Here is a 27,419-nt window from a genome sequence, read left to right as displayed (position 1 = left end):
TACAGCTGATAAAACTGTATATGTCACGGAGTATCACCCACACAAATTACAAAAAACAACTGTAACAAATCATTTAGCCTTTGTTGCTTCAAAGAAAAAGAATGCCTTGTTGAATTCACCTTAGGCTACAATAAGAGGTTGATCGCAAATTAAATTGCTCTGTATCGTTTAGTTGGCATGAACGCGTTTTGTCAACAGTTCATGTTTAGATATTGCCAGATTGTTGACAATCATACACACTACTCAAACATTCTAAAACTCTAAAAAACCAGTTGAAACAACTGGATTGAACACTTCAATTGATTTTTTTTAATGAAAACCTTTAAATACATTAGCTACAATATTTATAATTTAATTAAGATATGGCCTATTTGGACGCATCGAGAGATTTATTCTGAAAGGAATTTTGCCTTTGCCAGTACTGTATCATCAGGCTGGCTATCCGAAACTCTCCATATGAAATACGGGACATAAACACCTATGGGCTATTGTCCTGCACCCCCACGATAAAGCCACTGAACTGCCCCTCCAAACCCCCCACAGGCTCTGAGAGTAGCGTCTGAGACAAAGAGAAGTCACAATTCACACTTAGACATTAGCATTATTAAAGTGTTGATAATGAAGGAATTAAATCTTTTAGGCTACATGTAGTTATATTTCTGTCATAAGTTTATTAAAAAGTTTAGAAAGTATAAAAGTTTATTAACTAAATATTTCATTTTTTCAATAGGCTAATTGTAGAATTAAAACACTACTTCGCTTAAGGCCAGCTTTTTCTCCAAAAAAATACAATTCCTCAGCCTCCACCGAGGAGGAACCTGAACAACAATGGAAAACCGAAAGTGATCCAGATGTGGCACTCATTCTCCCCAGGTTTGCCCCTGCAAGGCCCCCAGGAGTGCAACTCGATAAATCCACTTGATTTGTTCCAGCATTTTTTTCAGCAATAATGTCATCAGACAATTATGCAGTAACACAAATAAGCAAGCTACAAAGAGGATAGCACAAGGACTTCAATTCAAATGGACTGATGTCACCCCCACAGACTTCCTAAAATATCTTGCACTTGTTATTTTCATGGGACGCTAAAACTTGGATCAGTGAAAGCTTACTGAAGGCAAAAAACTCTCGAGGCAACTCGAGAGGATGGCGGCAACAAAAGCCAAAACCGGAATGACACACTACATAAAGGACAAACCGACTAAGTGGGGATTCAAACTGTTCATCTTTCCAAGTCCAAAGCCAGTGGGGAACTGTGCCTTCCCCGTGTACACGGTAAAGCTAGACATGTATCCATTTGTAGAGTCGGCCAAGATGAACAGTTTTAATCCCCACTTAGTCGGTTTGTCCTTTTTGTACTGTGTCATTCCGGGTTTGGCTTTTGTTGCCACCATCCTCTCGAGTTGCACGCAGTTGTGGGCCTCCTGGACAAACCGTATTTGGGATGTGGTTATCACATTTACTGTGATAACTTGTATACAAGCCCTCAGCTATTCAAACACCTGTCGTCTCTGCACTTTAGAGCCTGCTGTACATATAGAGAGGGGGAGGAAGGATTTTTCTCCAAAAAATCCCAAAGAGGCACAATCAGATGGATCCGAGATGGTGACTTGCTCTTTGTCAAGTGGATGGACACAAGAGAGGTGTCCATCTGCTCGACCATCTATCAAGCCTACACATCTGAGAAGGTCGCGAGAATGCAAAAAAAAAAAGAGATGGAACCTGGGAGAAAGTGAGCATTCCAGTTCCCACTCCAGTTGTGGAATACAACAAATACAAGGGGGGTGTGGACTTGTCCGATCAGCTCATCCAGTACACCTCTGCTCACCACAAAGCACATAGATGGTATAAGACTATGTTCTTACACTTTGTGGACATAGCCACATGCAACAGCTACGTCCTCCACAAAGAACTGTGTAAAGAGCAAAAGACTACACCGCTGACACACAGAGCCTTTATGGAGGAGCTCTGTGGTCAACTTGCCGGGGTTGACATACAGGTTTCACCTCAAGCCTCTGATGACAGAAAAAAGTCCTTTTACCAGCCAAACAAAAATCACCTTCCTCTCACCGGGGTTATTGCAGTCTCCGTTATTATTGTTATTGTTGTATTTTAGTTTCGTTACTGTACTACCAGTACAACCTGTACTGCCAGTGTTGCCACCTTGTGGAATAACTGACTTGTGCAAAACAAATAGAATGCGCATGTGTGCCCTTCGTGTACAAAATATGCGCATCTACAAAAATCGGGCGGTACACGTACTATTCTGGTGACAAATCTTATTTTTTAAAAGTCGAGATATGGCGGAGGTGGAGGTTATTTTTGTACATAAAAAAACTTGTCAAAACATTTGATAACTGAACAGAATTTATTAGGTTTACTGACACATTACAATGTTTACATGGTTCGGCTTGATTTCATGATTTCGATTCATAAGCTTGCTATTCGATTCTGATCTTGATCCAATTCGATGCAATATCAATTAAGTACATGTTAATTTTTCTCAATAAAAAAATCTCAACTAATGCTGCACACTATACATAGAACAACAGGTAAGTAATTATTAAAGGGCAAAATTAACAACTGATTCGTTTACAAATGCATATAAGCCATTTTAATAAAAATGTTTAAATGATATGAGTAAAATTATAATGAATAAGTAATATAGTGCATTTTAAAAAAAAATTGCTAAATGCTCCTCTCTAGAGTTAATTTTTCTAGCTAACTATCGAGTTTATGGTCATTCAATGGGTTTTCTGTGGTAAATCTAGCGTTACGTGACATTGTTTACAAGCTGACAATCCTAGGTAAAGTCCTGATTATCTTGATCCTTGTACAGATTATCTTATCAGCTTTTCCTGTGTTATGAGGTGTGTTAAGATTGATTGAATCTGCTCGGTAGAAGGTTAGGGCCACGTGGATCTCAAATCTTAATATCCAATGTATTCATCTGATTAATTTAAATGAACAGAGACGACATCAAAACCGGATGAAAAGCCGTGAACTGGCTGACGCTTTAATAATTCGAAACCACTCAAAAGCTAATTTCAATCCCTTAAAGGGGAAACTCACACAGCTAAAGTCCCGCTTGGCCATGAGAGATTTTGCGAAATTTTCCGTGTTCACATTTGGGACTGTGGTTGTCTGTGAATGGAAAAAATCTTTTAGTGTGGGCCAGCTCTAAAGAAGGTTTAAATAGATAAATAGATAAAAGTACAAATGAGTTCTTAAATGGATTCAGTTTACACGGCAGAATTATGTATTGTATGCATGACGGTAACAACTGACAAAATGATGTCCTCCTCACTTTTATCCTATATTGAAGTATGACCAAGCGTCAAGTCAAATTTTTTAGCTCTTCAATATACACATCGTATTCAAGCAGCTTTACATAAATTGTTATGTCTATATACCTTGGTGCTTTAACAAGTTTTATGGCTGGACAATATAACAATGATAGAAGTCATCAGGATTTAGATATACCTATATTGTATTTATAGTGTTGTCTAGCATAATGCATTCACAGGCTTTGCTTTATGCATTTCCCTAGCGTCGAAATCAGGTACATATAACTGTTAGGAAACCCAAATCCTGGCCACATTCCAGACCACTGGTTCTCTGGTAAGTTATAAGGAACACTGTCGAGTCCAACTGCCTTTAATTTAAGCAGGTAATTGTTTGTTTTACTCCTGTTTTCACAGTTTCACCTATTAAATCCAGTCATGCTGTAGGATCTTAATAAAGGCCTTCTGAAGCGAAGCGATGAATTTGTGTGAAAAAAATATTCATATTTAAAACTTTATAAAGAAAAATAACTAGCTTCCGGCCAAGCGAACATACGGATTCAGCTTAAGTCTAAGCGCAACTTGTGCGAGTAATGCGACGTACTACTGATATTTACGCTACTTCCGACGTCATATGTTGCGCTTTAGGCCCAAGTAGACTGAGTATGTTCGTTTGGCCGGAAGCTAGAATTTTACTTTGCAACATGTTAAATATTAATATTTTTCTTACACAAACTCATCGCTTTGCTTTGGAAGGGCTTTATTAACCCCCTGTGGAGTTCTTTTATGATGGATGGATTTAGTTTTTTGAGCTTCAAACTGTTGGTTGCAATTCACTGCCATTATCAAGCTTGGAAAAGCCAGGATATTTTTTAATATAACTCTATATTTGTATTCGTCTGAAAGAAGAAAGTTATACACCTAGGATGGCTTGAGGGTGAGTAAATCATGGGGTAATCTTCAAGTGAACTACTCCTTTAAAGTTTCTACGTTTAAAACCACTGTTATTTTAACAGGAAAGCAAGAATACTGTATGTGTGATATGGCATGGCAGAAAGCGCTTTTTTTTTTATAATCACTAAATAATCTTAGTTCATCACGAATAAAATTAGGCATTATAAATTTAATATACAAAAATAAATATAATTGTACACAGCTTTTCCAGCTTTTTGTACACAGCTTTTCCAATCTGACACCGAAAACGGATGTATATACTGCTCTGTGACCTGCACCGTTTGGTTGCCAGGTGCACACTGATTGCTCTGGGCTGGTCATAATGTAATGGCTCATCCGATAACCACTTTTATGATGTTTTTATTGACTTTTGTAAGAGTGAAATTTTATCTCAGGTTTCATTAAAAATATTGCCATTTGTGTTTAAGCGACTCAAACATACAGCATTTGAGTTCACTTGGAGCAGCATTTACTGTGAACTGATCAAGCTACTCTGACACTGAAAACAGAATCATGACCCATTTTGGATCCAAAATGGTGAATTTTACAGAAAGGTAAGAAGATTGCATCCTTAAAGATCAGTCCAAAAGACCTTTGTTTTAGTAGTCTAGAGATAAACTGATCAAGAAATCTTTTTAAAAGTTATGTTTAGAAGATAATTCCCCTTAAACCATCTAAGAATCACAACAGATAACTGAACCAAACACCTGACCAGAAATCATGAAATATTAAGATTTGGCCTGCACAAGCGAATGTGGCGACCTGTTGTTTCTAACTGTTAAAATGGTAAACTCTGTATGTCCAAAGGTTAGACCTTCAAAAGAACAACTAACCTCTGATCAGGATTGGGTTTGCCCTTTTTCCTCATGTTATTCGCCGTCGTTTCACAGAAGTGTAAGCGTCCTAATGTCACCTTGGTGATTGTGTCTCCTGGCAGATTTACTCTAAAAGAGATGTTACACCCAAAAAACAGGATAAATTACACATTATAAATATGTTTTTCCACATGCTTCATTTTAAGTATCGTGACACTCACCTGACCGGCAGGAAAGGCTTCTTGCTGCGATCTGACTGAGACTGCTCGATGGTGATGAAATGGTTCTGTGCTTCAAACTACAAAAGGGTTCAAGCGTCAAACAAACCATCTGCATTCAGAACATAAATGTTTCCGTAAGGTTTTCAGCCATGTTGTCACTACCTTGACCCCAAACACCTTCACGTAGAAGCTCTCCACGGGCATGAGACCTGCTGGGGTTCTGACAAATCTGGGATCTCCAACCATCCCAATGTGAATGGTAACCTGAAAGTGGTTCTTCTTCTGACACACAAAGGCTTCATCAGCTGTGGAGTAGCTGAAACCCTTATCAGTGTCCACATGGTAACCTGGAGGTGGTCTACACAAAAAAAGGGGACAGTATAAGATGTCAAGATAATGATTAAGTAGTAGTGAGAACTTTGTGACTATTTTTCAACTAAAAGATTTCCTGTAACATAAATCAATGAACTTTTGCTTAAAAACATTGAAAAAGGCCTTAATTCCTTTTAAAGTTTAAAAAAGGGTCATCCCAAAAAAAAAAAAAAAAAAATCACAACCATAACAAACGTTACTGCTTGTATATTAGTAGTATTATAGTTGAGGAGAATAAGAATACTGATTTTGAAAAAGATGAGGCTTTGTTTAAAGCTCCTTCTAGTAAGAGGAAACGCGTTAGGAAATCCCCAAGAAAAAAAAGTGATGAAATGGAGATGGATCAACAAGCTGGCAAGAGTGACGAGACTGAACATAGTGCAATGGATGATTCTGATAGTGAAGCTGTAGATGGTTATATTGAGAAAGAACAACAAAGCTATACTTCTGCTAAAGTGAGAATTTTTCTACAAAAGACCAAAAATATGAAGAATATCCAGGTCATAGATTACTTTCCAGATCGGAAAGCATTCGTTTAATCAGTTGTGATGTTGATGAGGGGAGAAGGTGAAGAACAATTCACAGTACAGGAGATATATAGATTCAATACATTTGTTTCTAAAGTGAAACTGGAATTATAGCATGAAGATACTGTGTTTTTATATGTTGTTTAAAAACTATGTAATCAAATGAGTGCAGTAAAAGTGGGCACCCTTAACTTGAATGGTGCAAGAGATATGCAAAAAAGAGCACTTCTATTTGAGTTAATCGCTCAGAAGAAAATGTATGTAGTGTTTGTACAGGAAACACAGTGATTGCTTGAATGAAATTGACTGGAAGAAAGAATGGAAAGGTGAAGTGTACCTTACACATTTGAACTCTGTTAAAGGTGGAGTGGCCATTCTTTTCGTAAAATAATATTCTGCCAATTTCATGTGAAATAAAGCAAATGATACCTGGTAGCTTATTAGTCTTACAAGCTAAATTTGAAAAGTTTAATTTTGTTTTTATTAATTAGGGATGCACGATGATATCGGGACAACATCGGTATCGGCCGATAAAAGCTTAAAATGACCATCATCGGCATCGGCCGATATGAATATTTCTGCCGATGAGTCTTGCCGATAGGGTGGCGTGTTTCCTATGCGCACGTGACGACCGTTAACGAAGCATGACCGCCAGCAACTTAAACTTCCAACTAGGGGTGTGCCGTGCGTGCGTCTCACGGTTTTTGATCGTGGACGATTAAAATGCCTCCACTATCTGCTTTTGAAGAAAAATCATAGTATCGTGCATTCTATCAGTTCAATTCTGGCGCCTTCATCTCAACATACTGTACAACGCGACGTACATTCACATCACATCACATCACATGTAAACGCAGAGGTAGAGTTACACTCACGGGACACCGCAATTCACAAAAGTTCATTGTTTGCATTTGGTCAAAGTCTTGCTAGGTAAACATGTCATTCACGTGCTGATGCGCTGTTCTAACATCCGCTTTTCTTAGCGCGTACACGCGACGCTCACAGGAACTAAAGCCTGTCACAGCGCCTGCATACTGGACTAATCTTTCGAGTCTTATTGCGCTGATACTGTCAAATACACACAAGGTTTACATAAACAAAGTTGGTTATGTCTAAAGTGAAAGCAAACAGAGAAAATCTGCTTGTCAAATGCGTGTATTAGACGCGTCGCGTTACTCGCGTGCAGTTCTTAAAGAGACAGTAATAATATTCTGCCGCTTGTCTTTAAAGAGATACTGCACCCAGAAATAAAAATTCTGTCTATCTAATGTTGTTTCAAACCTGGATTCATTTCTTTCTTGTGCTTAAATATACTATGGAAGTCACTGGAGTACAGCAACTGTTTGGTTAGCCACATTCTTCCAAATAACTTTTATAATTTCAACAGAAGAAAGAAACTTGAGAGAGTAAATGATGACAATTTAAATTTTTGGGAGAACTATCCCGTTAATGTTAATAAAACAACAAAACACAGAGGAAATCACTCACTGCTCTTGACTGAGAACATTAATAGAAGCTTTAATATGCTTTTTTTGCACTTAAAAAAAATACAAATATATCGGTATCGGTATCGGCATCGGGCAAAATTAGTTTGAAAATATCGGCATATCGAATATCGGCCAAAATCCTATATCGTGCATCCCTATTATTAATCTATATGCTCCAACAAATGAAATAATTGTCAAACTCCCTAACTCTTTGTGGGGGAGATTTTAACTGTACGGAAAATGATGTTCTTGACAGGAACCATTTGGAACCTCACACTGCTTCAAGACGTGTAATACGCGAGTTGATGGAAACCCACAGTTTATGTGATGTGTGGAGAGAATTGAACAATAACAATAGGCAGTATACATGGACACACTGCAGAGATAATGGTATCTCTATGGCCAGGCTTGATAGGTTTTATTGTTTTAGATATCATTTAAATATTGTAAAAAAAATTGTTTGATTACTCCAGTTGGGTTTCCGGATCACTGTTTGTTTATAGCGAATTTGACAAGAAAGAGAGCTTATTGGCATTTTAATGCATCTTTGTTTTTTTTTGTTTTTTTTTTAGAGATATTAAGCGTAGTGTCAGTTCTGGCAGGTCACGTTAGTCAAGCTTGCATCACCTGACTCTCAGCTGATCCACGTCTACCTATAGGAATACGATATATGTATGTGGTCCTGACAGAAGTGTTTTGTAAGTTTTGGAACATTTTCAAGAGTAGGAAAAATTGTTTTAAAGATTTAAGACAGTGGTGGGATTGAAGTTTGGGGAATGTTTCATTATTGAAAGACCAGAAAATGTTAACTCTCTGTTCTGGTTGTTGGAGGAGCCTCTAGTTAAGGGGGCTCGTTTGGACATAACGGATCAAGTACCGAATCTTTCTCAGAGACTGTGTGACACCCAGACTGTAAAGCTGGGTCACATAATTAAAGTGGTCGGCTCTGAATTGAAAGACATTATGGCTGTGGCATTTTTATTAGGACAAAAATCTATGCGACAAACCTCAACTATCATGGAGTTATGGAGAAAGAAACTGGCAGCAGAGGAGTTGTCACTTCTTCAAAGATATGAGGAAGGGAATTTGCTTCCTGATATGAGAGACCCTTTTCCCAAGCACTGGATTACACCAGATTTAAAGATGTCTGTTTTTTGATTTACAAATGTTTTGTTAAAATATTGTATAAGTCAAAAGAGATTTGATATTGGAAATGAAGATTAAGGAGATCTGCAATGGAGAATCCTGAAGGGGGCTGTTGCTGTTAATGCTTTTGTATCAATCATTAATCCCAATGTCAATGAAGTTTTTTTTTTGTGGGTTCAGAGAAACGATTGTTCGTTGTTTTCTGGAATGTATCTGGCTAAAACCACTTTTTGTATTACTAGAAAATTTGTTTGTAGGTTTTAAGGAAAGTTTCACATATAAGGCTTTCATTTATGGGGCAGGATATAATCGCAATCAAAGATTTAAATGGCAGTTGATTCATTTTATGGTCGGCCAAGCAAAAATGGCCATATATATATTTCAAGAAAAAACAAGATTACAAATACACATGGCCAAGATAGCGTATTGTTGTTTAAGGCATTTATCAGGTCTAGGATCTCAGTTGAGTTTAAGTACTATAAAGAGATGCAGGATGGAGACCTTTGTACTACAGTGGTGTTTTAATGAGGTTTTTTGTACTTTGTTTGAGGGGAATTAATTTTTTTATTTTTTGCAGTGTTGATTGGTTTTGTGAATGATTTGATGGTTCCATTTTTCTTACTGATTTAATAAAAGTATGGGTTAATATATATATATATATATATATATATATACAGTATATATATTATTTGGGGTGTCCTTAATAGGAATTAGGGCCTTTTTCATTGTTTTTAAGCTAAAGTTCATCGATTTATGATACAGGAAATCTCTATATGTCCCTTAATAAAAAACCACTGCACAGAATTAACGCACAGGTTACAGCATCTCAGAGCGTTCACAGTAAATGCGTCTCCACACAAACTCAGTATCTGCAAGTGCTGTTTGTTTGGGTTTCCAATAATGTGCATTTGGGACAGTGTTGCCAGATTAGAAATGTCAAAGTATCGTACCACAACCTCAAAATTATCGTTTTTTGAGAAAAACTATCGTACACGAACCAAACGCATACAATATAGCTATTTTCCAACAATTTTATTTTCCAATTAATTTTACAGCCAATTTATTTTTATATATTAATACAATTTTATTTTGAACATGTAAGAAAATAAAAATAAATATATATATATATATACAGACATGCATACATTATTGAAAAAATTATTGAATTATTTAAACAAGCTCTGTAATACGCTCACACTGACTGGAGGAAGTCTGAATACTTAACTTTTTTTTCCCAAAGTGCAAAAGATATGCCGACAGTCCACATTTTGAACTAGACCTTAAACTATAATACAGAGAGAAAAAAGTGCACAATTAACACTAGAAAGATTCAAATTCGATCTCTAAGTCGCTGTTATCATCGGATGCCACATCCACTTGTGCTGTGTTGGCAGATGTTGTTGGTTGGGGAATCCTTTTACGGTACAGATTGGATGCCGTCATGGAGCGCAGCATAGTGTTCGTCGGTTTGAAGGCGTGACACCCACCAGCATTCTTCACACACTACAGGATGTGTGCAGGAGTCCATTCAGAGTGTCTGTAATGAGTCGGTTTCGTGGTTTTGTTTTGAGTAGATTGACTTTTGAAAACACTCGTTCGCATGGCGCATTTGAGTGGGGAAACACAAGCACATCCAGAGCAAACTTTCCCAGTTCACTGAACACGGCTATCCCCTGGACATCCTCCAACGAAGAAATATGATGCCAGAATTCATCGACATCCATTTCTTTCGTGTCTTCACTTAAGGCCATGAGAGGCAATCGCCTCCACTGGTCATCAATGACTTGGAGACTGTCTGTGTCTGAGATGTCAATCAGCCGTGGCACTTGTTCCATGAGGGGGAGCAGAGACGGATGCTCAACTCGTGCGTTTGTGTCTGTTGCGGTAGCAGGAGAAAGGCATACAAGGCGGGTCAAGAGAGCATCATCAAAATCAAATCGTTTCTTGATTTCCCCGCAGGCAACCTATAGAAATTTCTGACAGCGCACATAAAAATCTGTCAGATTTGCTGGCGAAATTTTTGCCTGCTGCTGCTGCACATGCTGCATCACCTTTATGCCCAAGTACATTGAGCTCAGTGTCACCTTTGGGCCATTATTGATGTCAATGTCTTTCAGTGGAGTGCGCATGACATGGTCCCTATCCATGAACGTCAGAAGCAGATCTTTGTAAGTCTCGCAGACCTTGCTTCTCAATGAAGTGATCACCACCTTTTCACTCTGAAAATACTGATTAAGATCTGTGAATTTCGGTAGGACCCATTCAAGGAAATAATAGAAGAGGCGTAGAGACTGGTCATTGAGTGAGTGAAAAATAGTCTCCGCAGCAGTAAGTCTGGCCTCAAGCCACTGATCTGTGAAATAAAGACTGAGAGCATCCCATTGTGCAAACACGCGTTTTACAACGTCGTTCAGTGACAGCCATCTAGTCTGTGACGGCATTTTGTGGGGCTCAATCTTGGAATTCTCGGAGTTGCGCGATACGTTTTGCGCTGTTTCTGAAGTACCCATAAATGTCTCTGGCTAAATCCTCACACCTGCGAGGGAGTTGTCTGTATGCCTCGCTTGCGCAAAGGTGCAGTGAATGGCACACGCAGCGCTGCACTGTGATGCCTGGAAGATCACTCCTGAGGCGGCTGGAGACAGAGTTGTGTTTCCCCATCATTGTGTTGCAGCCATCTGACCTGAACCCCACAATATTTTCGAGTGGTACACCTGCATCAGTGAATGACTTCATCATCTGGGCGTAAAGTCGTTCCGCAGTGGCTCCCTCTCTAGCATGTCTGTGGTCATCTGTGTTCGAGAAAATTTGTACCAGTTTCCAAAACCTGGTCTGAATCTTCCTTGGTCCCTCATCAAAAAACGAACAACTACACACAGCGTTTTTACATTGCCTATGTCAGTCAATCAAAACACTGAATTTCTTTCTTTTAAGAATTTCTGTTAGACTTTCAGAATAACAATCCCCAATGACATGCTTGGTTATAGCAGTCGTCTTTGTGCGCCCAAGGCTCATATTTTGGGCTATTTGTGAATCGTGGAAAGTATCTTTTAAGACCAAGACCAAATGGTTCTCAGAGGTATGTTGTGCTCTGCCATGAACCCTGTTAACTTGATTTCAGCATTCTTCACAGATTCATCTAACTTTTGCTTTTCAAATGGTTTCTGTAGGCATTGTGCTATGGACCTTTGTGATGGGGCTAGATTTTTCTTTTTATCTGTATGTTTCTTGGACTTTTCATGATTTTATAAAACCGTGATCTCTGCCACCATTTGGACGTTGCAACAACGACAGACTGCTTTAGCATCGTTTCCTGGGACAGGTTTTAGCCATCCTGCAAAAGTGGGGTCTTTTTCCCACTCTGTCCTATATGTTTGTGGCCTATGCTTACTTCTCCGCTGCTCTTCAGACTCTGCCTTCCTCTTCGCCCCTCCACTGTCCTCACCTTCCCTTTCTGAACTCATTTTTTTAGCACTTTACTGCTTCGTTTTGTTAAACTGATCTAAACTGAACTGTCTTCTTTGTCAAAACTGTAGTGTAGTGTTGACGTGCGGGCCGGGCGACACCGTGTGGTGCCTGTGTGTGTGTGTGTGTGTGTGTGTGTGTGTGTGTGTGTGTGTGTGTGTATACGTGCTTGCGTGCAGGCAGACGAGCCTGCGAAATGATTCGGGGACAGAGAGAGAAGCGGTAGGATGTGTGTTTGGACGAACGACTGAAAACTCTGAAATTATCGTAAGCAAGTAAGTAAGTAATTATTGATCATTATTATTGATCAAATAATTATTTTTCATTATTGATCGTACATCGTACAGAGGTCAAAATTATCGTACAAATACGATAATTATCGTACATCTGGCAACACTGATTTGGGAATGCATATGAAGTCTTTATGCGCTTTGTGTTTCATAGCAAAGGGTTGCACTGTTATTATTTACATTTTTGGTCAATATTGAACAAGGATTTGATCTACTGTAAAGTGTAACAACAACAATCACCAGGCATTTGTTATAATTAGTGCTGTCAAACGATTAAACTATTTAATCGCGATTAATCACATTAATGTCATAGTTAACTCGCGATTAATCGCAATTCAGCGCACATTTTTATCTATTCTAAATGTCTCTTGATTTCTTTTTGTCCCATTATTTTTTTCTCATTTTAATGCTCTTATCAACATGGAAAAGTGGATCGGCTTGCTTTGTGCAAATGTTTTTTTATTGAAAACAACATTGGCATATACTGTGTTCAATTTCACACTAACATTCTCACTTGGAGCAAATAATATCTCACACAATGTAACACTGTCCATCAATAAAAGGGTAAAAGAAATACTGACGAGGTCCTGATATTGACGAGGGGGCGGAGAATTCGCATCAGCTGTGTGTGTGTTTGTGCTTGGCCATCATCAAGTGGTATTTCAGACTGGACGCGCTGCGATGATGATAGCTCAGTTCACAACAACAAAACACACAGATCACTTTGGTCTTGTCAATGGAACCATTTGGCAACTTATTAAAAGTAAACTTTCAATTCAGAATCTTATTGGCATCCATTTCGACGTCTCGCGCTCGTCATCCACTCAAAACGTAACGTTAACCAACTATTTGGCCGGCTCGCAAGCCCAAACAAGTGTGTGCGGCGTGCCTGTTGTTTTGTTTCCGGTCTAGCTAGATCCGCTTGCGCTTTGGTCGACGAAGCCATTGAAATGAATAGGTTTCATAGCGCAGCGCCGCGCATGCCGCGTCCTGTTGCAAAAGCCTGTGAAAAAAACTACAAAGTTTGCCAGGCCAAAAAGACTGTTAATCGCGCGATACAAAAATTAACACCGTTAAAATGGGTTTGCGTTAACGCCGTTAATAACGCGTTTAACTGACAGCCCTAGTTATAATACATAATGTTGTGCATAAATTGAATTATGTTTATGTTATGTATATTACATTATGTATTTTAACAGTGTTGTTCAATAAACCCAAAGGATTACATGCTTTTGATACTTCATATGAACCAATTATTATTGCCTCGTTGTTATATATGTATTTTAAGTCATTTTAAAGAAAAAAAAGAGATCATATTACTCGATTAATCGTCAGGTTAGGAAGTCTTGGTAGCTACTCACAACGTTTCAGATCTGCTGTTGTGGAGCGAGCACCACTGACTGGGCTGATACTGGTCCCATGTGAGCAGCTGGTGCACACCGCTTGCTGGACTTCCACCAGTAGCATCGCTGTCATAAGACTGTGCTTCATATGATCCACTCTCTGGACCTGAAGACAACACAGACATTAAGCAAAGAGATTAAGACATTAAGGCGGTTCACTTCCGCAATTTAGTATGATCGTGTTTATATAAGCAGGACCGAACTGCACTGTTCACATTAACCAGACCACCATTTTACAAGCAGACTTTGCGGGTGTACATCTTACTTCTGAAAATATTATTAATATCATATAAACACACCGAAGTGTGATGTTAAACGAAAGTAAAAGTGCTAGTGTGAAAGCACCCTTATGTACATTTTATAGCATTTTACAGTGGATCTGACCAATATATTGCAAGATGTAATGCCACAAAGCAACATTTATAGACTGGCAAATAGACCTAAGATTGGACTCAATGATTCTGCATATGATGTAATACTTACAGAATGACGGTTTGGCCCAAACCGGGTCGGCGCCCATGTGCTGCTCTGTGTGCTCCTCAAAAGAGTTTGACCGTCTTCTTTTCTTATTTATTTGTACGAAATTTCTGTTAAAACAAGAACTGCAGACTGTGAATATGCTGAATAAACTGCATGACAAAGCAGAACAGCACATGCAGCAGACGTGTCTTACCCTACATGTTGGTCGTGTTTTGGGGGCATATAAGGGTACACAGTCTCTGGTTGCATAGCATAGGGCACACAGGAAGAATCCGCAGCAGCATTAGTTGGCATATGTCCCGCTGAAAGACCCATCGGTGAGCACTGGGTATACTGCAGGATACCATGGATGGGTGCATTATGGGACGTGGTTGCCTGTATGTAACTATCAGCTGTGTTGAGACTGTACTGAGGTACTGAAGCAGGTAAATTAGCTTTAATGTGGTTCCCAAGGGTTCTGCCAACTTCATACATGAGTCCTGCATCACCACAGCGCTCTGGTTTTCTGTCTTTAAAGGGACAAGATGGAGGGAAGGAGTCTTCTGATTGGCTATATGTGTCCCGGCTGCTTTGTTCAGTAGACCATCTGGAATCTGGTGAAAAGACAGATCGTTTTAATGACTTATTCCTACGCCCCATTGCACTTTGTGCGAATTATGGATGTTACTTCCACTAAAGCTGTAAACAATCAGTGAAAGGCTCGCTCTATAAACGCAATAATATGTTTTTGTTTTTTTGTTTTTTAAGAAAACTGGAAGAAAACCCTTCAACCATCAAACATTAATAGGACATTTAAAAGTGTAAAAGCATCAAAAAGGTACTTTTAACAGACCATGAAAAACCCCAAAAGCGCTATTCTTTCCACAGCAATAACGGACGGGTTAAATATCACTGTAGTAATATATATGTCTGTATTATGTAACATACATTGCCTTAATCAAATATGTTCATTAACTTCAGCATTGCGTGATACTATTTCAAAGTGATTTCCATCATTTTAACAGATAATAAATTGTATTTAACTGTGAAAACAAAACCTGGAAAGAGACATTAGGATTTGAGGAGAAAAACGAGAGTCTTCGTGCATTCCAGTGATTTATTAATGGAGAATATCGTAAAATAAATCAAATGTGCAGTATATGTTGTTGTCCTTCTTCATACTTTTACAGAATGCAGCGACTGAAGATAGCTCTTGCCATAGATATTCTTGTTATATCATGTCACTTTAAAATACCAAGTGTGGCGTTATTCTCATGAAGTCGAAAAATAAAACATGAAGGAAAATTGACAGCTCATTCAGTCAAACTGACGGATAAGCTTTATTTGTAGGCTAACCTTATAATTTGAAATGATTCGTTTCGGTCTTTTTGAATGGAAGTTCTCCAAACCGGAAGTGCCACCCATAATTCAAAATGCAGTAAGTTCGTCAGAAATAAGGTGGATAACAAATGTGTTTTAACTCTTTCCCCGCCATTGACGAAAATTAAACAGCGCGTCCCCGGAATTTTTATGGATTTTTTCCGGCTTTCCATGTTTCCATTATTATACGGTAGGGGACACTATTACACGTCTTCTGAAAGAGTACAGAATCTCCAGATCAAAACACAGGCGAAGAAGAATCAGAAACAAGCGATAGCATATGTAAGCAGATGCATATTATGAAAAAAATAAATAAATGCGATCATCAAGGTTAACAGCATATAAATCAAAACTGCCCAGCTTTACTGAATGAAATGTTGAACCAGGACAAGGTATAGGACTGTGCAAGCTTTGGTTGTGTTGATGGACTCGATCTACTCCATCTTTGTTTTGATCATCCTTCTGAATCCGATCCAGACGTGGAAACAGCAATGTCTATTTTGGATAAATTGCATGTTCAGATATTCATACAACTAAATATTCTGGGGGCCATGAAACTTTTGTGAAAATGGCTGGCAACTTTTTCAAAAATACGGGCGGGGAAAGAGTTAATCACTTTGAGGTTGGGATTTTAGATTGGAGAAGACGTCACCTTGTATTTGTGGTGGAGAACTACGTTCTGATCCTGAATCTGGTGGTGACTCGGGTAACATGCTAAGAAATAAGAAAAACGTGTACTAAGAAGAACAAATAACCATGTTTTGGTGTCAAATTGTCATTTAGAGGAAGTTAAGTGGACTTTATTTGAAAATATTTTAATTATAATATCTGAAAGAACTCACAAAGTGGGATCTGTTTCATTGCTCAAATACTGCTCCAGAATACTGGTGTCTACGGCACTCTCCAACACCCCACTCACATCTTGTCCTGATGAAAAAAAGAAGATGTAAAAAATACTTGTTGAATGTGATAAATATGATGATTGAGGGGCTATAGCAGCTCAGGACCGGATTTCATGCTGCTGTGAGCTCTGTGGTTATGCTACCATTCTGCTGTTGGATTTACATTCTTTCTTGATACTGATGCACTTTTGTTCATCATCAAAATATAAAGAGATAGCAAACATAATTCATATTAATCCAGTGGTTTAATACAAGTCTTCTGAAGAGACAGGATTGCTTTAAACGATGAACAGAATTAATTCTATTCATTGATTCTCTCGAGTCAAGTAAGCACATACTGTATGAGCTTCAGTTGACCATAATTAATATTTTCAACATCAAGCAACCTTACAGACTGTTGTAACTTGTATATCTAAAATAACTGGTAATAGCTGGCACCTTAAAATGCACCTTAAGTCCTGTGTACCTGTTGCACCATATAGGCAGTTCTACGTCTGAGACAAGGGGCCCTATCACACACCCAGCGCAATGCGGCGTCAGGCGCGACGCAAGGTTTTTTTGCTAGTTTCAGCCTGACGCAGTTATTATTTTCACGTCCTGCGCCACGTTGTTTAAATAGTAAATGCACGTTAGGTCCGGAGTGGCTTTAGGTGGTCCTCTTGCTTTAACAAGAGCAGTCTCTGTACTGTGTTGGGGACGGAAACCGGAATGAAATTGCTTAAACAATTTATTATCGGAGAGATGATCATGAACCTGTGTTGCAACACACTTTTCCAGGATTTTAGAAATAAATATCAAACTAGAAATCGGACGGTAATTATCAAGATTAGATAGATTAGCCCCTGGTTTCTTAAAGTGCCCCAATTATGCTATTTTAAAGTCTCCTAATTTTGTTTTGGAGGTCTACTACAACAGGTTTACATTTACATTTAGTAATGTTTTTGTAGTCAGGTTTACATGCATCAAAAGTCAAAAAACACTTTCATTTTCTAATAATATACATTGCACATCACCACATTGTTCAATGATTCTCAAATGACTTGTCGGATAAATCGGTCTCTCTAATCTCTTCTTTCCAAGAGCCTGCTCTGCTCTGGTTGGCCAGATGGCCTAGTCTGTTGGGACTGGTCTACCGCGTACAGCGCCTAGCTAAAGCTACACGCCCATTACCATAACTGAACTTCAACTCTGTCCGGAGGCTTCCTACAGCTCAGCGATTAAACTGTAAAGACAGTAACGATGACATCGATTTTACCATATCAATCTGAGCGCAGGTCCGATGATGAAACATTGGAAGAACTAGTCTTTCAACACTAACCTCCATCGCAAGGACGACGGAGAGCAGGACGTTTCTCAGTGATACGCTATTCAGTTTGAGGTACATTATGAAATGTTGCATCTGTCATTCCTCACCATCAGCAGTGTATGTCCATCAACAAACCGATGTGGATATTTCTAATTTATTGCAGTGCACATGTGGGAACTATATCAATAACGGTGCATAATGCATATGTTAGCCCAGCACTAACGTGAATGACTGATGTAATAACATTTTGACGTTTGTAAAACAAATATTGCTCCATTCTTTATCTTTACTCAAAGTAGTAAGAACAACAGACAATCTGCATTAATAGAAAGAGTTTTAGGTAATAGTGGCCCACAGCTGATCAGCAGAATTATTTCAGTTAGACAGTAATAATGTGAGTAAGCCGGTTAGCAGGAGACCTACACAATATAAATCACAAAACTAAGTATTTTGAACACCGGGTAGAAAATATATACATCAATAATTATTTATAGTTACAGGTTGTGATTCAAAGGAGCAAGCTGGTCCAAATAAACTGGGTACTGACCCATATTTCAAGACCAAGCGTTTTCCGAATCCCGTGTTGAACTATGAGATTTGAGAAGTAGTCTTCAGTAAAATGATGTTTGAGGGCTGGTCAATTTGTTCGCGGGCGGACAATGTACAACATAGGCGGGCATTGTGCAAATGTATCTCCTAGTGACGTAGAACCGTAAAGCAGTAGGATTCGAACGAACAACAACTCGTAAAGGCGGTTCAGAGTCGATTCTTTCTTTTGGGAGACAATAACTTTATTTATCGTGCACTGTCAGCTTTACAACTTTACAGAACGTTTACATTCACAAACAGCTTTTATTACACACTGCATGAAAGGGAATATTCGAAAAACCATAATAGGGGCACTTTAAGTATGGGAGTAATAATAGCAGATTTAAAGGGATAGTTCACTTTGAAATTAATTTTTGATATGTTTTAGCTTACCTTAAGGGCATCCAAGATGTAGGTGTCTTTGTTTCCGCAGTAGTTTCAATGTTGATATTTTTAGGTCAAACCGTTCTTGTCTGTCAAACTGCTCGAAACGAGCAGTTTGTGTTAGAAAACAATCAGTAATTATATCGTTTTTACCTCTTGTTACGCATAGACCGAAGCACCCGCGCCCTCAGATCACTTGGACGTGGCTGTGGTTACAAGAGATAAAAACGATATAAATACTGTTCGTTTTCTCACACAAACCGCTCGTTTCGTGTCTTAGGCCATCAATGTGTACTTACATTTACGAGTCATTATATCATGTTTAATTTGGACTTCTCTGTGCATGCTCTTTGAGGTGGTGACCATAGACCTGCGTTCTTGACTGACAGACAAGAACGGTTTGACCTAAAAATATCAAAATTGAAACTACTGTGGAAACAAAGACACCTACATCTTGGATGCCCTTGAGGTAAGCTAAAACATATAAAAAATTAATTTCAAATTGAACTATCCCTTTAAGAGAGGAGGGTACAGAACCAGTAAGAAATGAAGAGTGAATCATTTTAGTAAAAAATGGAGATAAAGAATCAAGCTTTACAGGCTTTAACTAAGCGAGTTGGTAAAGGGTCAAACCAACAGGTAGTAGATTTAGATTTCCAGATCAGACACAGTATCCCCACAGCAGTTGGTAAAGAAAAAGTAGAGAAAGCAGAGTGTGGGGGCACATGGAAGACTGGATAATGGAAGTCACAACTCGAGTTACCTGCAAGTAATTGTTGGTGAATATTTTTAACCTTAGACTCAAAAAAAGTCATAAAACTGTCACACAGTGGGGTAGAATACATATCTGATGGCAAAGAGTCAGGTGGTCGTAAAATATTTTGTACCACAGAAAAGAGAGATCTAGGGCCCTATCTTGCACCCGGCGGGCTTTTGGATGCGTGTTGAACCCGTGTTGGACGCGTCTGTCGAGATGACTTTTCGGCGAGATACAGCTCCCATCGTCACTCCCCGCTGATACCATCCGGCCACTGTCCAGGGCTGCAGAGCTGAGATACAGGTCTGAGTCACTCTGATCGGCTGGCAGCCTGTGGCCCAAGCCCGGCGAGACGCACGGGTGTTTAGCCAATGTTGAAGCGGGCGCATGCGCAGTAAACCCAGCTAGAGTACTGCTGAGGCTGAGGCCATGTAACCTAGCATTCTCTGAAAATGTTTCAGAGGCGTGAGGTTGTTCATCTGAAAAGATGCGGCTAGTCGCTGAACACGGCGCGCGCGCTGTGTTGATAAGCGAGCCGTCATAGCCACGGAGTCTAGTTCTATTCCAAGGAAGGAAATCGCCTGACTGGGCTGTAGTGAGCTCTTGGTCCAATTGACTGTGAGACCCAAGCTGTTCAGATGACTGAGGAGAACTGTCCTGTGAGACAGAAGCTCCGTGTGTGATTGTGCCAAAATCAGCCAATCGTCCAAATAGTTCAAGATTCGCAAGCCCTGGCTCCGCAGGGGGGCGAGCGCCGCATCCATGCACTTCGTGAAAGTACGGGGTGCTAGGGACAGGCCGAACGGAAGGACGGTGTATTGATAAACCTGGCCGTCGAAGGCGAATCTCAAGAATGGCCTGTGACGGGGATTTATCTGAATCTGAAAATAGGCATCTTTCAGATCAAAAGAAATAAACCAGTCCCCCTGGCGCACGTGCGCGAGGAGTTTCCTGACTGTAAGCATTTTGAACGGTGTTTTTGCAAGCACTTTGTTAAAAAATCTGAGATCCAAAATTGGTCTGAGGCCGCCGTCTTTCTTGGGGACAAGAAAATAACGGCTGTAAAACCCCGACTCGCTCAGAGAAGGCGGCACTCTCTCTATGGCCCTTTTGCACATGAGGTTTGCTATTTCTGAACGAAGCGTGCAGGCTGCTTCCGTGTTCACAGTAGTTCGAGCCGTGCTCAGAAGCGGGGAGGGCGGCGATCGAACTGTAGAAAATAGCCCTGTTTTATCGTGCTTAACACCCATTTGGATATCCCTGGGATAGCTTCCCACGCTTTGAAGCGTAACGCTAGAGGGTGAATGGCCAAATCTCCCTGATTGACGCACACAGCGAGCTGAACAGAATGTGTAAGCACGCTTACTGTGCTTATGCATGATGGCTCGCAAACAGCAGGGACAGGCTGTTCTGTGAGTGACTTCCCGATTGAAGTGAATGGGGAAAGAGTCACATCTGTTAAGTGATGCGCGAGCATAGTCACGGGCACGGGACTTACATACAGAGAGTTTATTGCTGGCCTTGAGACAGAGCGGGCAGAGAAGGGGCATTGTAATGTGTGAGCAGCGCCGGAGGCGTTGTGTCTGCTTAGTAGGCGTGAGCGCTCGTGGGCGGGCACGTAACTTTCATTCATAGCCTGACCAATATGAGTACTCGAATACGGCGGCTCGCTGACAGCGACAGCTGGCTGTTTTACATGTGACGTCCCGGCTGCTTTGAACGGGTAACGTTTATGAAAACTTGTAATGAGCGAGCAGCGCCGAAGGCGATGTGTCTGTTAGTAAGCGTGAGCGCTCGTGAGCGGGCACGTGATTTACATTCTTAACCTGACATGTGTGAGGCTGTTCTGGCCGTGACAGAGCGGGCAGAAAATAGGCGTGAGCACAGAGTTGTGGGCACGTTTCCTACATCTAGCACTCGAGCGGCATTTGCCAGCTTTATGAGAGTGGGCTCTGAGAGAGACACGGGGGGTATCGTGCTTGTGTGTAGGGGTGAACACCAAGATGTGGGCACATTTTCTACACTCAAGACACCAACGGCGTGAGCCGGATAACCAGATATTATACTCACTTTGAGATTTCTCTGGGTCGCCGCGAAAACGGCGGATGTGTGCAGGCGAGCGGGTTGCATTACCGGCTCATTGGCTGCCGAATACACCGCTGCAGTAGCCTTTTCTAAGGGGACTGACAGGATGAGACATTTCGACGGCGGCGCGCAAGCCCGTCCGGGTCATGCAGAGAGCTCGAGAGGGCTCTGCATGACGCGAGGGCGGGGTAGCTCTCTTGTAACGTAAAGAGAGCTAGCCGCGTGCTCGTTGGTCGAGCAGTTACTGGGAATAGTGTTTGTATGAGGGCGCGCGCACTAGTAGTGGGCACGGGACCTACATGTGACACAGATGATGCCCATCCGGGTCATGCAGAGAGCTCGAGAGGGCTCTGCATGACGCGTGAAACGGGGGCGCGAGGGCGGGGTAGCTCTCTTGTAACGTAAAGAGAGCTAGCCGCGTGGTGCTGTGGTTAAAGACTTCGATTCGAGCCAGCAGGGTCGACATCGGAAGTTCCTCGCAGTGCTCGCATCCTCCACGAGAGGGCGAGGGCTGCGTGTTCCTGGCCCAGGCAGAGAGCGCAGATGACGGTCTCCAATGCTGAGCGGCTCTGCACGAGCCACAGGAAGTGCAAGACATCTTGAAAAAGACGTCTCGCTGCTCTTTTAGGAAGTGTAGAACACAGATTACAGAATATAGAGCTTAAAAGGATATGTCGCCGGATAGCGTAGCTCGCCGGATGGCTGGAGGTGGCGAAGACAGCCGGCTTCTTCAAGCGCTGTCCAAGCTTGCTAGATGCCCCTCGAATGGTGACGCGGCTTCTGCAGTTCAGAGATGCGAAGAGCTTCGCTGAAGAGATGAAAATCAGGGATGCAGCCTACGAACCTTGCTTATATACACTCTAGCCACGCCCATTCTGGCGGGCTATGACGCGATGAAGGCGCGAGCGCCTCTCATTGGACGCGAGTTCACTCAAGTTCGTCTATAGGCTGCAGCAGTTTGCCGCAGAGCAACCAATGAGCTCGCTAGCTAGCCCGCTCAAGGTCTGCAGCTGCTGCACTGCGTTGACAATGGATACAAAATTAAGGATCATTTTTTGGCTTCAATATCTCAGAAAAGATTAATCTTTCCCGTAGCGTAAGCTAGCTTACGCAATACGAGAGAACCTCTCGTAAGAGAACATTGTGGTGTCTATGAAGATGTAAAAAAAATAGTTTTTTCCCTCCCACGCCTGTTTAACCGACGCTGATTTGGGTGGGTTTTTCCCATCCCCATACAACGTCACTTCTCTGTCTTTCACTGCCCTGACAAGAACGTCGGTCTCCTCGGCTGTGAACCGCTCCTGCCGCGCGCCTGGTAAATCCGCCGTTATAATAGCAATCCGCCATGCAACATGCGCGCCTGCTCTTAAAGGGTATGTTGGATGACGCTCTAAATGGTTTATTTCACGTTACGCCCAAACCACACCTATGAATAATGAAGCTATTTCAGACCAACCCCTTTTAAACATAAATGTAGCGGGTGCACAATGCGCATACACTGCGCGTTGACAAAGAGTCATTTATCAATGACAAATAAATGACAAATGACATTTGATAAATGACAAAGAGTCATTTATCCCGCCGGTAAAATAGCAAGCCCAAGACCCGCCCACAAAGTTACTTGCGCTTCGCGCTTGATACTTGCGTTTCAGATTGTTAAAATAGGGCCCCTAGTGTTCCCTTCACTAGCTCCATTTATATTATAATAATAGTCAGATTTAGCTTTAGACAAAGCATCCATGTAATGTTGGATATGGTCAGCAAGCATTTGTTTGTGTTCAGTAAGACCAGATTTGGCATGCAGACGCTCTAACCTACGGCCTTTAGTTTTAAGTTGACAAAGTTCAGGGGTAAACCAGGGAGCAGAATGACTAAAAGAAACAGTCTGGGTTTTTACAGGTGCAAAAACATCCAAAATCATAGTTAGTCCATTATTATAATAGGAAACAAGCGCATCAGCAGTAGAAAGATCAGCTTTACTGGAAAACATGGCAAACATGGCATTAGTAAAAGTAGACACATCAATGTCCTAAATGTTCCCAAATGTGAGAGAGCAATACACGTTTATCTGGAAGACTGTCAGTTGGGTGCAAAAAGACACCAGCAGATGATCTGACATGGCCAAATCAGAAAGGGTAACATTATAAGGATTTATGCCAGAACAACAAATGAGATCGAGGATGAGTGGGCAAGTTAGTAAATTTCTGCATACCAAAACTCTCCAGACAAGATAAAAATTCCCTTGTACTTGCATTACTGTCATTATCTATTATTCAAATGAAGAGTATGTAGGCACAGTTAGCTGGGATACCCCCTCCTCATCCAGTAGCGCGGGATTTTCCAAACAAAAACATACCCCGGAGGAACAGACTGGTTAAAATGAAGGAAATCATCACGTTTCTGCCAAGTCTCAGTTAAACCGAGGAAATCAAACTTACAGTCAGACAGCAAATCATGCACCAGAGGTCCTTTATTGGAGAGTGATCATACATTGAGTAATCCAAAGGAGAGATTATTTTTACCAGTATCATTGCTAACCGTTCTGGCCAGGTTGGTTAGTACACTTGCTGGACGTGGATTAGACAACCAGAATGACCATATTGAGCATTGATCGTATTGAGTCATTGATCGTATAGCTCCGCCGAGACCCACGGTGGTTGTATTTCCGACGTGGTTGATACACAATATCTGGGTGAAGATGTAAAGCTGACGGAAATTCACAAAGACGGGAGCAGTTCCGCCGCAGAATATTGGAGCATCGACACCGCAGGGTAGTATATAGCAGAAATGATGACCCAGATGTAATGAATCCATTCAAACAGCTTTTAACATTTGCTGAAGCCAATATGTAGTTTGCTCACACTTTTAATAGGCAGAGAAAATTCCCAATTTTAAATAAATAACCATTTACATGCTTTTAATGGTTATTTAACAGGTCAGGGTCACAAATTTCAAAAGCTCCACAAACATGTCTCACCAATCATCAAATACCTGGACATCACAATAATGCCAAAAAAGGAAAGAGACATGAAGAACCTCTCACAATACACAGACGATCTGATCCAGAGACCGCTTCCAAAGGCCACCATTCCAGATAACTAAAGTATCGACTGACACTTCAGACAAATGTCCCCGATTATGGACTGAGAAACACATTTTAGACAAAAAACACTCTAGAGGATAACGAGAAGTGCAAGACAAAACGGGCTGAACGCACAATCATCATAGATTGGCTTGAACTGACTGAAGGAAAGCACTGATGATGATGCCAAATAACTCAAGAATTCAAGAACTGACTGTTCATTGCTGCCTAAAATATCCCCCCTTTATAGGTGCCATTGTAATGTTATAAACAATGTTATTCACTTCACCTGTACAATAATAAAATACATTTAAATTCTAAAATTCTAGATAAAATATATTGTATAGAAACAGCAAGGAGACCGTAAACGTATGTGTGTATTCACATAATGGGCCTTGATCTGTTTGCTCTTCTGACTTGTTTTATAGATCCGTGACCTTGAACTATATAGTAAACTGTACCTTCATACTGTACAGATTACAGCCACCTACATCATATGATTGTTATGCTTATAAATGCCATGAAGTAAAACACAACCTCCATGAAACATTTATAGTTCTTAATCTACAGTAGGTTGTTTGCGGATATAAAAAAATGAAAAAATATTAAATACATAATAACAAATTCCTGGTTTGTAACCAGATAATGGCTGATAAACACTTTTTATAGACGGACATACATTTTAAGAAGCAAACCGTTACAGTTTCCAAATTATTCAATTACATATCACAGTAATATTTTACTTACTGACCTCATAGATGGATTTTTTTCTTAGATTTTGCGAACCCAAAAGATTATTTCAAAAGAATATTTTTACATTGAAGAAATTTAGGAACATGTACTGTATTACTCTATTTGTATTATTTACACTATGTAAGAATATGAATTATGCATTAATATATATCATTATTATTATGTTATTTATGGTTTAACTAAAATATAAAGAACATGAAAATATGGTCCGAGGTAAAACAGGTGAATGTTGTTTAGGTGTCTTACCATTAAAAAATTGCTGCAGTGCCTCATTTTCTCCAAGAACATCCATTGGATCACCTCCGGGTCTCCTGAATTTCTGTTAGTGCTGCTTATTTTAAACCAACTGCTGTAAATGCCCTATGTGAAAGACACAGGACAGGTTGTATCTTAGACATGGATAGATAGCATGAACTTACTCAAATACTTATCGCTTTACCTTTCCCCAATTCAGAGAAACTGAGAAAGATCGACAGCTTGTTCGTGTCAAGCACATGACAGCATTAGTTTCCTTTTCGTTGTGCCTCTAATTGTAATGTGACAAACACAACTGTATGATCTCACACAAAGTACGTTCAGTTTAGACTGATCCACTTCAATTGTTGTAATCATTGATACCGTCAACTAATGTTGTCCATTTTAAAGTCAAAATAGAACAAAATAGAACTGAAAATGTACGCCCAGTTAACACAGGCCCACAGTGATCATGGCCTGGAATGGCGGCGGCCAGTTTTGGGGATCTGACTGTGCGCAAACTACACATACACGGCTAATCAACAGAAATGGCCACTTAAGAGAATACTGTACTTATACTAGCTTCTTAATGTAATTTAGGTGTAAATCAAAAACCATTAATCTAAAGTCATCACTACTAGCTGCTAATATAATATACATGACTACAACAAAAATACATTTACATTTTTTTTCTTCCACAAAAAAAGATTCTACCTTTTCCTCCAGAATGTAGATGTCGGTTCTTTTGGTTTCGACCCATTTAAGTGAGCAGCTCGAGTGTAATCCATCAGTAACTCCAGATACACCACAGATAGATGGTCTCTAGTGAAGGCCCATATTCCCACATTTAAATAAATAATTATGTATATAGAAAGAGAAAAAGAAGTTCTTATTCATTGAAAATGGCAGCTGTTGCGCAGTCTCGCATGTACTTTGTTCACTGACCCTAGAGACAAAATCCACCCACATTCGAGCAAACACCTGTAGGAGGCCATAAAGGAAGGTTTGCTTTATGAGGTAATCACACACAGACATGCTGCGAGAGCTGAAGGGATTGATGGGTGTGTTTCTGTGCAAATAGATCAATGATATCCTGGACACTGTGGATTTGACAGGAGCAAATAATGGAGCAAAAAAATTGCTTCCACAGCATTAATATTACTATGAGAGAAACAAATATACTTAGCAATTGTATATGGACCATATTCAAGACAGAATCCTCATGGTAATATAGTTTATCATATGGTTCAAGCAATTCTGACTTATTTGGTGCCCTATGCAAAATCAGACATGCCAATCATGGAAGTCTATTCTGATTGATTTGTAATGCAGAAGTAATCTATTTTTTTTTTTGAATGTGCCAGACTTCCGATTCATTAGCCACTATAGGTAAATAACTGGAAGAATAACAAAGGGCAGTATAAACGGTAAAACTATTTGCGCTACAAACCAGTGTGTTTATAATTCTGATAATAACATATTATGATAACAAATACATTTGGATTATCAAGCATGGTGCAGTTAA

At 40.1% G+C, this 27,419-nt stretch overlaps 1 protein-coding gene across 3 annotated transcripts in view; it reads right to left on the bottom strand.

Annotated features, from left to right (window-relative positions):
* Positions 1–26,862, bottom strand: part of LOC130092478 (myelin regulatory factor-like protein) — a 67,394-nt gene extending 40,532 nt beyond the window's left edge. Inside the window, exons 1-10 of one of the 3 annotated variants that reach the window (XM_056260336.1) lie at positions 26,609–26,862; positions 25,907–26,020; positions 16,646–16,730; positions 16,456–16,517; positions 14,638–15,037; positions 14,448–14,551; positions 13,923–14,070; positions 5,437–5,632; positions 5,275–5,351; positions 5,072–5,182 (exon numbers count right to left, since the gene is read on the bottom strand). In XM_056260336.1, coding sequence (XP_056116311.1) covers positions 5,072–5,182; positions 5,275–5,351; positions 5,437–5,632; positions 13,923–14,070; positions 14,448–14,551; positions 14,638–15,037; positions 16,456–16,517; positions 16,646–16,730; positions 25,907–25,952 — 1,229 coding nt within the window. In that variant the 5' untranslated portion in view covers positions 25,953–26,020; positions 26,609–26,862. Of the gene's footprint in view, positions 1–5,071; positions 5,183–5,274; positions 5,352–5,436; positions 5,633–13,922; positions 14,071–14,447; positions 14,552–14,637; positions 15,038–16,455; positions 16,518–16,645; positions 16,731–25,906; positions 26,021–26,608 lie in introns of those variants that run through there. The other 2 variants (XM_056260337.1, XM_056260338.1) reach the window with 2 other exon arrangements.
* Positions 26,863–27,419: the final 557 nt, after the last annotated feature.

The sequence above is a fragment of the Rhinichthys klamathensis genome, unplaced genomic scaffold, assembly GCF_029890125.1.
Source record: "Rhinichthys klamathensis goyatoka isolate OS25496 unplaced genomic scaffold, OSU_Roscu_1.1 h1tg000176l_1, whole genome shotgun sequence".
Taxonomy (NCBI): domain Eukaryota; kingdom Metazoa; phylum Chordata; class Actinopteri; order Cypriniformes; family Leuciscidae; genus Rhinichthys; species Rhinichthys klamathensis.
This window is presented reverse-complemented; position numbering and strand designations above follow the sequence as displayed.